The sequence below is a fragment of the Brienomyrus brachyistius genome, chromosome 24, assembly GCF_023856365.1.
Source record: "Brienomyrus brachyistius isolate T26 chromosome 24, BBRACH_0.4, whole genome shotgun sequence".
Taxonomy (NCBI): domain Eukaryota; kingdom Metazoa; phylum Chordata; class Actinopteri; order Osteoglossiformes; family Mormyridae; genus Brienomyrus; species Brienomyrus brachyistius.
Genome location: NC_064556.1, coordinates 4,183,116 through 4,196,521, shown reverse-complemented (window position 1 = coordinate 4,196,521; position 13,406 = coordinate 4,183,116). Strand labels below are relative to the sequence as shown.

Genomic DNA, 13,406 nt, shown 5'->3' with positions numbered 1-13,406 from the left:
CGTCACTTGGGTTTAATGGCTTGAACAGAACTACAAAATATTAATCAGAAATTCCACTGTACTGGCTCATAGGGAAATTCCTAGCTAATTTCGCAAAGTTTTAATAGTAATTTTAGGGAATTACCAGTCACAATGCTCCATGTTTACAGCAGACAAATGCTGTAAACGTTCCATTCCAGGAAAAGATTTTACATTTCATTTTACATTCACTTCATCATGATCATGCTTTAATTAACAGCTGTTTGCCTCAGAAATACAACCTGCCTCTGTAACTGGATTGCACATTGTACACTAATGTTGGGCATTTCAGGTCCAGCAAGTACAAATCCGAACCAGGATTTTGTTTTTATCAACCAGTTGAGTACTCTGTGACTGTGATCCTTTACCTAGTTAGAAACAAAATCCTGATCTGGATTTGTACTTACTCTACCTGGAATGCCCAAATGCTACAATATGCTAATATATTAGCGAATGCTGTTAAGTGCATTATTGGATTATTGCCCTTGACACATTCTTAAGAAGATCAAAGAAGTATTAGTGTTGTCGCTGGACAGTATTAGACCTATAGATATTTTTCATGTGCAATACTCCCTCAGTTCTCTTTAAATAACCCAGTGACAAATACACTGCTTACATTAAATGAAAGGTAATTGCTAATGCGGCTAATTAATCAAGGACTTGGGTTACTGGTTTTCAAAAGCGGCCAGAGACGTAACCTGCGCTTATGCTCTTACAGTAATTTGTACATTTGCGGAATGCAGTGAAGCTCAGACTGGCCTTTATGTTTCATGATTATGTTTGGCATACAGTAATAATACAGGACAGAAGGGGATTCCGTATTGCAAATGTTAATAAAAAATGTTACAAAAAAAAAAACATCATAAAGCTGACGTGTACTGCGTGAGTCATCATTAGAATTAAGTGGACCGCTTGAGGAGTCATTCAGTCTTCAGGTAACGATTACGGAACCTGTCCAGTGATTATTCATAACAATTTAGAACCAGGAGTTTCACATGGAACACTGCGGATCAGAGTCTTAGGGAGCTTCGGTAGTATTAAGGTATTTTTGGTATTTTGGGAACTTGGCCAAGCACAGGACGGGGTTGGTCCGTCGCGATCAAATAGCATTAAAATACCGTGTACCGCAGTGTAATGTGTGGAAGGTATGACGGTATGAAAAATTAGATAGCATCCTAGGCAAAGATAAAAGACGTTTCTCTGACTATATGGCTTCAGCCTTGTTTTGACTGGAGTTCCGATTCTGATCTCGGAACTGATGCACTTGTTGATGACGACATGCCGCATTTCCCATGAGCCTTTGCGTCCTGACCCATAGTTTCTTTTGGATTTTCATGTGGATTGTGTGCTTAAGTGGACTGGAGCCTCTGAACTGTCCCTAGTGTGTGTGCGTGTGTGCGTGTGTGTGTGTATATATTACACGGTGGGGACCAAATGTGATTAAAAACCTGTAATTATCACATCGTGGAGACCATTTCTTCACATTTTTATTAAAAATCTGTGACTGCAATAAAGAAACTAAAAATTTGGTTGCTTATGCTTAAGATTAGGGCTGTGTAGGGGTTAAGGTTTTCATTATTGGGATTAGGGTTATTCCCACAGAAATGAATAGATGGTCCCCACAAAGATATTGATAATGTGTGTGTGTGTGTGTGTACCTATCCTTATACCTATCCTTATGGGGACACAATGTCCCCATAACGTGATAAATATCCGGTTTTTCTCTTATGGGGACCGGTTTCCTATAAAAATCAGTGACTGCTATGAAAAAACTAAAAATGCGAAAACTCTTGTATTTTGCTTGGTTACTTATGGTTATGGTTAGAGCAGGGTGGGGGTTAAGGTCGTCATAGTTAGCGTTAGCATTTTTCCCATAGAAGTGAATGAGCGGGCCCCATAAGGATAGGTATACCCTATGTGTGTGTGTGTGTGTGTGTGTGTGTGTGTGTGTGTGTGTGTGTGTGTGTGTGTGTGTGTGTGTGTGTGTGTGTGTATGCCCTGTGCTGCCTTGGGTAACCTCATGGCCCACTGCAGGCCTGTACTTCGACCACCCAGGTGGAGTAGGAAGTATGAAGAGTCAAAAGTCAGAAGGCCGTCAGCTGGCTGGTTGAAACAAAATCTTGGTGTGGATTTTTACTTTCTGGACCTGAACTACCCACCTCTGGATAAGGAGCTGGATGAGTTTTACTCTGGTACGACAGTCTCACTGCGGCTGACTCATGTGACCCATTCGTGCTGTCATCCTTAAAATATGCCGGGAAAAAATGCAACAACACCCATTTTAGGGGGGGGGGGGGGTGAAATGAGCTGTTTTGCTAATTTGGCTGGTCACGCTGCAAAATGATTTTACACCCTGTTTGCTAAATACCAGGAGCAACAAATGATTGTAATACATTTCTAAATTGGTCTGTGAAATAACTGATCTATCAATTAATATATCAATTGATATATATTACGTATAATATATAGTATATATAATTTATAATATATTATACATTATAGTATATAATATTATATAGTGTATACAGTTTATTAATAGTTTAGGAACAGACTTCAAAATAAAGTGTTACTTGGGAATCTAAAACACTTCATAATAACTTTCTTATCAATGTCTTGGAAACTTTAAACTCACTCAGTTCCATGGAAGATGAAATATACTTAATTAAAATGAATGTCAAACTAAATATGCAGAAGTATATGTCACATTTAATCATTATAATCTTTGTGATTTTAATCACATAATCCTTGATTTGTGCATGCAGCCCTGCAGAGAGTTTGCATTCGCCAGGATTTATGGGAGAATATTAATGCGATTCATAGCCCAGCTGAAAATCCTATCAGGTAGAAATATGATTCACTCTCAAAGTCTAAAGCACCTGTTCTTGGCTCTAGTTGTGTTGTTCTGTATGATCAACGGGATATTTATGGAAGGGCATTTGGCACAACGATTTAGGTGTGGAGCACAATTATCAGGCTATGTGCCTCAAGACAAACACTCTGATGTGCTTGGAATATGTGGCGTAATAGCCAATTGTTTCTCAGTCATTCAGCGTCAAAACAGCCAATCAGTTTTAAACCTGATATCTTTTAATGCATTTTTAATAATGGTTGTTGTTGGTCATAATGTCTTACAAATATGATGCTACGAATTCCAGGCAAATGCCCCCCCTACAGATAAGCCCAAGAACAGCTACAATAATAGACGTAGCTACAAATAAAAGTAAAGAGAAATGGACTCTGAGGAACATTTCTATACCATTTCTGTATACCATTGATGGTACATTAATGCTGTTTGTACCTTTGTGATGTTCCACAGAGTACATTTCTATGCCTTAAATTAGACTAAAAGATACATTTTTGCACAGCCTGGATGCAATTGGCAGACCCTTGAGGGTACAGTCCCCGTGACAAGCAACGGTACAAATTGGTGGCATACACCTATATTTCTGACAGCGTATCGTCAACCGTACGTTGATTAAACATGGGAAACCTAGCAGGGGAAAACAAATTAAATAGAAAAGAACACGTCGATCAGGCACTTCAAGTAGGGGATTCAGAAAGAAGGCGTGTGACCTTAACATTTGTCGGTGTTGGACGTATTAAATGCGATTGCACCACAAGCGCAAAACAGCAGTGTAACAAAAACCGAAAAATGCGCCCGGACCAGAAATACAGTGAGTGTGACACTGGCACACTAATATATAGGACGGTCCGTGAGACGGGCAGACGCTATGAAAAACATCCCGTCGCCCTGCATTATCTAACTGCGGCGCTGCAACGTTAATAAATCTCCAGAGGTTCATATGGACCACGTAAAATAATAATAGAATTAAATATTCCATCCACTATTTTTTTTTCACAGCGGCTGATTCCGTACAGTATGAGGCTGGGGTATATCCTGTTTAACAATTAAAATTGTTATGATTATTGCTAGTTCCGTGCACCTAAGATGCCCTCTTCATGCACAGGGAAGATGAGAACTGTGACTTTCACCTCTACCACACAGCCAACCTGGGACAGCTGACAAAGGTCGTCCGTATTCATGTAGACAAGCAATATACTGTAGACGTGCGCAAATTACAATTGGCTCATATTAACTGAACATATTTAGATGATCTCGCCCTTTTGCATTTTAATAATTTAATATTTCGTAATAAACTCTTTCAAAAAAAAATGAAGCTAACAGTTTCATCTGGATATTTCAGCAGAGGCCTAGGGCGGCAACCTCTGAGGAGGGCGCCGACTTGGCAGCAAATTTAAGTTCGTCTTAGACAGGGGGCGTCGGCGGTGATGCTCGCCTAGGGCGCCACATCACTTAAGACCGGTATTGGCACTTCACACAGTTATTGTTGTCTTTGTCGGGGGGCACATCAGGACGCATAAGCCTTTACAATACAAACGATGTGTGCATGTTCAAATGCGTCCCAGCACACCTCGCCAAATGGTTTTAGCGATCGGGTCTCGGTGCATCTCGGTGGTTGTTTAAATTTGCAGGTTGCACTGTCCATTTGTATTTTACAGCTGTCAACAGGCTCTCAGACAGATGATCGATGCTGCAGTACCGGTCGGGTGACACACTTTAAGTCATTTCCAGATGGCACACTTGATAAAATACATTAAAATCGTCTGCGCAGGAATGATGGTTGCACGTTGGAATGTATACCTGATTATTGCCTTTAGAATCAGACTGGCACTTTGTAGTCTGTGGTGTTTTCACTCTAGCCCTGTACGGCATGCATTTCCCGTATTTTTTAAAACGATGTGCCCGGTATTTAACCCTGAACCTTGCATTTTTAAAATTTGCATAAAATGCCTTTTTACAGGATAAACATTTTTTCTGCAATAATGCATGTCCTAAATCTTTGGATCTTTGCAGAATAGGACCATACCTTGGATGTATGCACATTTAAACAAAGGGTCATTTTTACTCGTCACAATCACTACCTTTGGATACTTATAATATGTTAATAACGCCTGAGACAATGCGCAAAGCCCGTATACAGTAAAGGCGAGCATGGCAATCTGTATCAGCCTAAAACTCATTCAGTCGATTTACATGTTGTACAGACATCTAGAGAGGAATATGACAAATGATTCCTGTTTTATGAAGCGGGTATCTGGTCCTTAACTAAATGCAAATATGAAAAACAAGAAATACCAGTTTCACTGAAATGAAGAAAAACACAACGCTGGTCTTATCTTCTACTGTAAACGGTGCATGAAAAGAATCCCCATCTGGCACTGCCGTACCTCAAACTTTCAACCGCTTATCTCCAGTTGCCAAATATTTAGGGCTATGCTGGGCACTGGGAGATTCCCAGGGAAAAGTCGCGTGGCACTGGGGAGCCGAGGCGGTCCGGGGAAGGCTAAGCCCAGCGCGCACTCCAGCAATTTGCCAGTAAATATTAAAGTGCGAGTTTGCTGTTAATTACAATGGACTATCAACGATCTTTGTGCCACTCCAACAAGGATTATTTAAGACTAATTAAGGAGCATTAGTCTGACGTATTCAATAACATTTTCTTATACTCACGGTGACAGGTTTTGAAATGACTAATAACTCAAGTTCTCTCATATTGAAAGTCATGAACATGAGAGCGAACTTCCATTACTTCCCTCTGTTTTAATATGGGTACATTTGAATGAGCCACTGCTTACAAGCCCGTTTCGGCACAGAAGGTCAAGTGCATAATGGTGACGACCGTGTCTTGTAGACACCTGAGAAACAGAAGGGACCCGTGTCTTCTTGGTCATAATTTGCACGTGTTTGACCGGGAGTAAACGTTTGTCCATCGGCACTTTCTGCGTTCGAGTGAACTGTGTTCGAAACGCGTTTTGCTTGTCATGTAAACGCTATAGGTCACACTCATAAAGTCTTTCAGCTGTAAAACTTTTACATACCGCCTTTAATCTGCTGCCTGAACTACAATAACCGCAGCTATGCCTGGATAAACGACCCCGTAGAAGCAGCTGTCCATTAAAACGTATACATTAAATAATAACAGGGAAGCATTCAAGAAATTACAGGACGTCCCCAAACGCAAACCTCTGTCACATTTGCATCGTTCCTTGACTTGAGGATCTAGCTCGACTCAAATTGACTCTTGGTCATCAAAGACGCAGCGATAATGTAAAATGAGCAGACTCATTATATTAGATTGAATTAATAATTTACATTATGTTCCATTACAGCAGGATAAAAAATAATCCCACAGCATCAGTACATCACAAGCTAAATACTGCCAATGATAGTTACAAAAGAATCTTAACAAAGTACAACACAATTTGGTTTATTTTGTAGAAAAATAGTCCTTTTTACAAATATACAATTATATACATGACCAAAACACCAAAACTAGATAAAGACGTAAGAGAATCAACCACCACCACCACCCCCCCCCCCCCCCCCCCGTCTTGTAAATGCCGCATATATTCCAAACGGAATATTCTTAATTTCCTTTAAAGAAGACAATCTCTGTTTTCTCTGAACAGCAACACGGCCATTCCTGCCCTTTCCTGAAGAACATTTACAAAAACATATGTGCATATCTGTCCACATAAAAATAATAATAATAATTGTTTTTTTTGCCTCATCGTCATTTTTTTTTCTTTTTCGTTTTTGCTTTTCCTTCTTTTTCCGATTGTCCATAAAAATCACAGAGACCTTGCAGGAGAAGGTGCTAAACAGCAACTAAACACATGATTGATACAGCCATAGCGGTTACAGTAGTAGCAATATGAAACGTCTTATTTAATTATGTTTTTTTTTTTCCCTACACATTTGGGCCTAATTAGCACATTTATTATGCGTTTAGTTGAGTGGTAGTTTAATTGTTTTATATATAAAGTGCAATAGTCTTCCACATACAAGAAATAGCACAGTTTAAAAATAATATCAGCACTCTTCGTAAAAAAAAAAAAAAAAAAAAAAAAAAAAAAAAAATGATATCCTTGAAAATAGTTCAAATTATCCTTTGCATATGCCTGTTACCTTACAGGTAAAATGTCTCAGTATATAAATCTCTTCATAGCTGATGAATCACAATCCCATGGCATTCAATGAGGGCAGCAAATTGGCTGACTTGGGTAAAAATTCATGGCGCTGGGGGTCTCGTAGTCGCTAATAGCGCTGATAGCACCAGAATTTTCGGAATGCAGTTCAGGGTAATACAGCTCGTTTTCTGCCCCTGCAAAGGAAACAAAGCGACAATATAAAAACACACATAAATTACTTGTTTGATTTACAGAGAAGATATTATGGTCAATTGATAGAAGAAACGTCGATTGAACGAACAATGGATGTCATGGTGAATGAGCGACACAGGAGAAAGGATGACAAAGCAACCAAACATGAACCCTAGTCTGAGATTTCCGAAGATCACTAGCAAACGGCTATAACAATGACAGATACATTGTATCATTCTTGTTTACTCTAAAATGTTATTGTCTCTAGCTTATTCAGCAAATCGAAAAAAAACCATACGAATCATTGCTAACAACATTGGTATCAATGGGTAATAGTTATATTACAGTTTTATTATAGATCTATTGAGAGGTTTCCATGTGCCTGCCGTTGGATTAATATCAGTTATAACTGACTTGATTTATCCTTTACGGTCCCTTGGTATGTTTTGTTGATTTTGTAACTATTACAGTAACTTGTTTGTCATAAATAGGCAACTACCTTTAGCGATATAAAATAAAATCTTCAGAGAAACTGTTTCCATCAATAGGCTTCTATTTCCCTGTGTGAGTGGAGGGAATCTAATTCTTTAGCCAATCAGATGAGAGCTGCTAGCTCCCCTATAGCTGCACCTGATTGGCTGAAGGCATCCACAACACTGTTGCCCCATTGGGTGAGGTTGTACTTACCAGAATACAAGCTGTCCTGACTGTGACTGGAATCTGCTGCCCCCATCTCATTGCTCAAGAATCCTTTGCCATCTATGCTGCTTTGCTGCCACTGTTCCTGCTCATAAGCCAGCTGCGAAGAAGTGACAAGAGTTCGTCGATTCCGATGTATAGTTCATAGAATCTTTACACTTCTGCATATACAGACGCTCCTCTGCTTACGACTGAGGCACGTTCCGGACAGCCGTTCGTAACTTGAAATGTTCGTAAGTCGTCATTCAACATCATTTTAAGGGCATACGCAAGTACAAAGAGCTAGGATGCTGGGTGTTCGCACGCTACGCTGCTGCGCGGCGGGAGTAGCGGTCAGAAGTTGTACTAGGGGGAATTGGCGCGCAGAAAAAAAGAATTGATGTTGCGGACAGGAAACGGGAGCCCAACGAACACAATTTGGACATACAGTCCTCTTCGTTCGTGTGTCTAAAAGTTCGTAACTTGAAATGTTCGTAAGTGGTCATTCAACATCATTTTAAGGGCATACGCAAGTACAAAGAGCTAGGATGCTGGGAGTGCGCACGCTACGGCCGCCAGAAGTCATACTGGGCGGAACTGGCGAGCAGGAAAAAAAAATTCATGTTGCGGACAGGAAACGGGAGCCCAACGAACACAATTCAGACTTACAGTCCTCTTCGTTCGTGTGTCTAAAAGTTCGTAAGTTGAAAGTTCGTAAGTAGAGGAGCGTCTGTAATGCTCGGAGGGTATAATCAGTGCATGGACATGATAGGATGTACCGAAGCCAAACTTACATCAATGAGAACTGCCTCGTCATCATCGAAGCCTGAAACGGGAATGATCCGGTAAAAAATCAAAATAATATTTAACAATTATGACATTTATTCTGTATATAACGCCAGATTCCTTACAGCTATGCAGATGAGACAGGCCAGTTAAAGTACGTCAAAGACAATACAGGTGATATTCACTCGGAGGACACCTTCAACTGATATAGGTAATCCCAAAAATTACCATCCACATTAATTAAGAAGTTACCCGTAATTTAATGATCGTCACCGGCCCCATGGGTACGCTACCTGAGGACGGTAAAGGGGACACCTGGAAATGGAACACATTGGTGCTGTCAACTTCTGATACGGTTGTCGTCACCGTGGGAGGCCAGTTGGAGAAATTATCCTCGTTGCCATAATGATGAGATGAACTCACTACAAGTGAAACAGATAAAGGTCGTCTTGCAATGTAACATCAATGCACCATTATTGACTTCTTGTACCGAGGTCTACATTGATGCTGTTCATATTGACCTAAAGAGTCTACAGTTTGGTTTTTGTAGTTTTCTGGCAGTTCCGCCATTACCAAGGCGCATGTGGTTCTGAAAAACCCGAAACTGAAGTTCTGAGAAACCCAGTCAGCAAATGGCCTACCTTGATTCTCTGAACTGTCCACTGTTGTCTCTTGCATGGGTTCCTCCTGAACAGTCGTCTCTGTTTCTGGCTGTTTGTGGTCCACATCATCCATCTTGATGTGTGACTCGGCGACCTAAAGAACAAGCGAGAGGTTTGTAGTCCATGTGTAAAACAGAAGGATTTTTTTGTCACATCTCGAACAGTCCATAACGGTACAGTCCTCCCCGTCCTGCAAATGGACAACGTAGTAGGTATGGATGGAGGACACCTCAAGGATCGCTGGTAACTGAAAAAGTTATTATTTTAAGGAGAACTTGCCTTCATCTTTCTTCTGTTATCTTTCGTCCTTGATTTCTTCTCTGTCGAAAGACAAGAAATGCCTTTAACAGCAACAAATTATCCAGCTGAGGTGATAGCTTAATTGTCGACTAATGGTTACTAACAATGGCTCCGTGCCCAAAGGTGACTTTGAAAGAGTTCTATTAAACACTGTACAGTCTGTTTGAATGTTTCTGCAGTGTCTATTCAGGTATGTATAGTCGCATACCTTTTTTCTTGCTGACAGATTGCAGCATTTTGTAGACTCTGACGGCCTCTGAGCCCTTGTGAATGCTTTTTGCTTTGACTTCTTCAATGTCCGGGAGGGAGTTCATGGCACAGCGGAAATTGGCCTTCCACGTTTTTGGGTCGGGTTGGGTGACACCGGGCTTGTATTTCCCTGGGAAAATAGCACTGACTTCAGCACACCTGTCAAGCTTGTCAGGATCAAAGGGTAATATCGGGGGCAGAGGAATCCCCAGAATTTATTAGACAGATGACGAACTTGAATTTAGCATATGTGGGCAGTACAAATGATGCAAGACGTTTAAGTACAGTGTCTCCCCAGGTTATGATGGGATTATGTTCTGACAAACCTATAATAAAGCGAACGTATCGTAAGGCGAAAACGCATTTTAATCTTAGCCTAGCCTAGCCTAGCTTAAACATGCTTAAAACACTTACATTAGCCTGCAGTTGGGCAAAATTATTAACACAAAGATTATTTATGATCAACTGCTGAATTATTGAATGTAATTTATTGCATAATGTGCTGAAAGTGAAAAACATTTACTCATCGTAAAGTCCGAAATATCGTAATCACGGACCATCTGTAGGATATATTATATTGCAGGTGTCTTGCTCACCTGTATGAATGGCCCACTGCATAAAGAGCGAGGCATCTTTATCCATTTCCCAGCCATGACGAGCTGCGTGCTTCCATGGAATGCAGAATATTTTCTTCTCCTTAAAACAAGAAGCAAATGAGCATGATACATGTGCTGCCCCCCTGGTATGCTTAAATGTTTTGTAAACTTAGCCGTGCATGCGCAGAGAGAGCCTATCCTGCCGTCGCTCTCGTACCTTGTCGACCCATCTCAGCCCGTCAATTTCCTGGAGTTCAATTTTCTTCTCCAACCAAGGTCTCATTCTCATGCGTTGCACAGGCATGATTGCTGCAAGAACAAGGGCAATCTATGATGTTTACTCGTTTCTTCGTTTCTTTCACAATAAAAGTAACGCAAAGCACCAACGCGAAGCAGTTTTATAGCCACGCCGTTAGCGGAAATTATAATGAACCTACCGGTGTCGTATTACCAACAAAGCGGAGCAAGACCGCGCTGATTATATAACACTAAACACAGTTTTCCAAAAATCCAAAATACAGCGGTTCTGTTCTCGCGCACAGGCTGCCAGTAATGTAATTTTACGCATAAAACTCGTATTCGAATCTTCTCTTTTGTTTGTTTCTCAAACCTAATAACCAAATAGATGCAGCTACGTGCTCTTTTATTCAAAGCACGTTAATTTATGAAAGTTTAAAAGTTCATTGTCGAGTGATGCTATATATATTAAATTACAGCCGTACTATGGAACACTGAAAAGATCAGCATACCTGCATTCAGTTTATTATGAAGTGACAATAACATTCGATGCGCCGTGTTTGCGATTAGTATTGCTGTTACGTAGCCTATTTTCATTTTGTAATGTGTAGAAACACAGTATGCGCTTTTATAAATGAGCAGAAATATATAGAAATTACTTATTGTCAATTTTACAGATTTTACTTATATATGCCTATATTCACGTGATTTGTAAAAAGCAGGGAACAACATTCGCATTGCTTCATTTAATGAAACTAATAAGATGTTAAAAAAACGCATGCAGCGAAACTGTGCAGTTAAGCGTTATGATAAATATAACTAACAAAAGCCGCATACATTGCGGTGTGTGTATAAACAGAGTAACACTTCAGTCAAGATAGTTGAATTAATCATTAATCTATGTGCATCTATATAGACATTCTAAAATATACCAAATATACACCTCTAAATATAGGCTACTAAAAAGAATTGTGGAACTTACTCCCCGTGATGAAAATGATAATAAAATACTCACGTTGTGTAACTTTTAAAACGTTTCCTATGCCGTTATTAGTAAGGAGGTTGGTTGAAGTTATTCCAGATTTCTTCAGAAGTACGATACAGTGACCAACAACAATCAGCGATACTCCACCCCGTGCGACCCGCGCGGCGCGTTAAATAGCGCTGGTATTCCCCGGTAGTGACTAAAAAGCAGCCAGGCGCTCGCGCTTGCGCGCTGTCCTGCCGCGCTACTGTACGGCAGCAGTCTACGCCTGATTTCCGAGAAATCATGTCTTTGTTAGCTATGCGCTACAGAGGAGGAAGTCATACACAAAAAACAACAAGCCAAATCCTGTGCACGCAGACGAGCGAAAATACCGCATATTTCTGCGTGCTTGTGAAACTAGCCAGTCAACAATATTTCATACCCCTGTAATATCGATTATGCAAATATTTTTCTAAATTTGCGATTCATGCAATATGATTTATGAATAAGTCTCATTGTCGATATTATTATTATTGTTGTTGTTATTGTTATTGCTGATTAGACAACTGTTGCAAATGTTCTATTTTTAGTATGTGAAGTACAAACTTTCGCGTTAAACCTTATCGCTTTGATCTACTAGGACTCCCCTATATTTCCTGGAAATGCTGTAGAATCTGTATTTGACCGCCAGGGGGCGCAGTGCATCGCATCCCGGGGGCGCAAGTCGCATAGAAACCAGTCTAAGGAATATTAATGCGTGAGAAGTCCAGGTCTTTTGAGAAAATTTTACAAGGGAGACGAAGAGGCAAATGAAATCCCCCCCACCCTTATTTTTAATTGGTCTGTCCTCCAACTTACAGGGAAAAACTTGGTTGGTGGCAGGATTGGCACTCCGGACACTGGTCCATTTGGACCGGTGCGGTGCTGAGGTCTCACCCGCCACATGGCTGCACTCAGGCTCTCGTCCCTGAGGTGGTTTGTCGTGTGGTGGGTGTCAGTGCCTGCTCCTTGCCTACCTATGAATACTTTGCGCGTGATAAGTGTGTTTTTTTCCCCTCTGAATAAGGTAGGTGCATTTAGATTGTTATAGGGTTAAATCCGTTTTTAATGGTTCCAATTATGTAATCGGTACTGTGCTGGAGAAATGTATACGGTCCTTGGAGAGTACTGTCATACTCTCTGTTTCTTCCTCCAAACCTTGGGTGTGAGTGTGTGAGTGGTTATTACTTGAACGATTGCCAAATGAAAGAATTCCCCGGAGTTACCTCTGATTTACGTTGCATGCTCTGGGTGCCGTTTGTAGAACGTTGCGTGGTCTGGGTGCCGTTTGTAGAACGTTGCGTGGTCTGGGTGCCGTTTGTAGAACGTTGCATGCTCTGAAATCCCGCTCAGTTTTCCCACATTTAGCAAACGTAAAAAAATGCACTACGATTTTAAACGGCCACTTTTTCAAACATTTAGAGAGACACTAATGTAAATTCATGCTAGAACTTTTCCAAGCGAAATATCATATATATATATATATATTGCAGTTCAGTATAGCAGGGTGGGGGGTTGCAGAACGGCTTCTCTAAACACACAACTTATCTACTCTTTAAGTGATGCTGGAGGTGCCTGATGGGTCCTACCCAGGAGACCCCCCCCCCCCAACAAGAATAGAGTGTGACGCTCTGGGTCTGAATCCCTGTCCTGTTTCTGCCCCACAGCGACCCTGAAGTTCAGCGATGC

At 40.7% G+C, this 13,406-nt stretch overlaps 1 protein-coding gene across 1 annotated transcript; it reads right to left on the bottom strand.

Moving 5' to 3' along the window:
* Nucleotides 1-6,563: 6,563 nt before the first annotated feature.
* LOC125720230 (interferon regulatory factor 1-like) lies at nt 6,564-11,878 on the bottom strand. Its single transcript, XM_048995454.1, has 10 exons — nt 11,727-11,878; nt 10,692-10,783; nt 10,475-10,574; nt 9,838-10,008; nt 9,609-9,649; nt 9,309-9,423; nt 8,961-9,089; nt 8,676-8,707; nt 7,891-8,002; nt 6,564-7,205 (listed from the first exon to the last, which is right to left on the bottom strand). The coding sequence occupies exons 2-10, from the start codon at nt 10,776-10,778 to the stop codon at nt 7,075-7,077; spliced, it is 918 nt and encodes a 305-aa protein (XP_048851411.1). The 5' UTR covers nt 10,779-10,783; nt 11,727-11,878; the 3' UTR covers nt 6,564-7,074.
* Between the last annotated feature and the right edge of the window lie 1,528 nt (nt 11,879-13,406).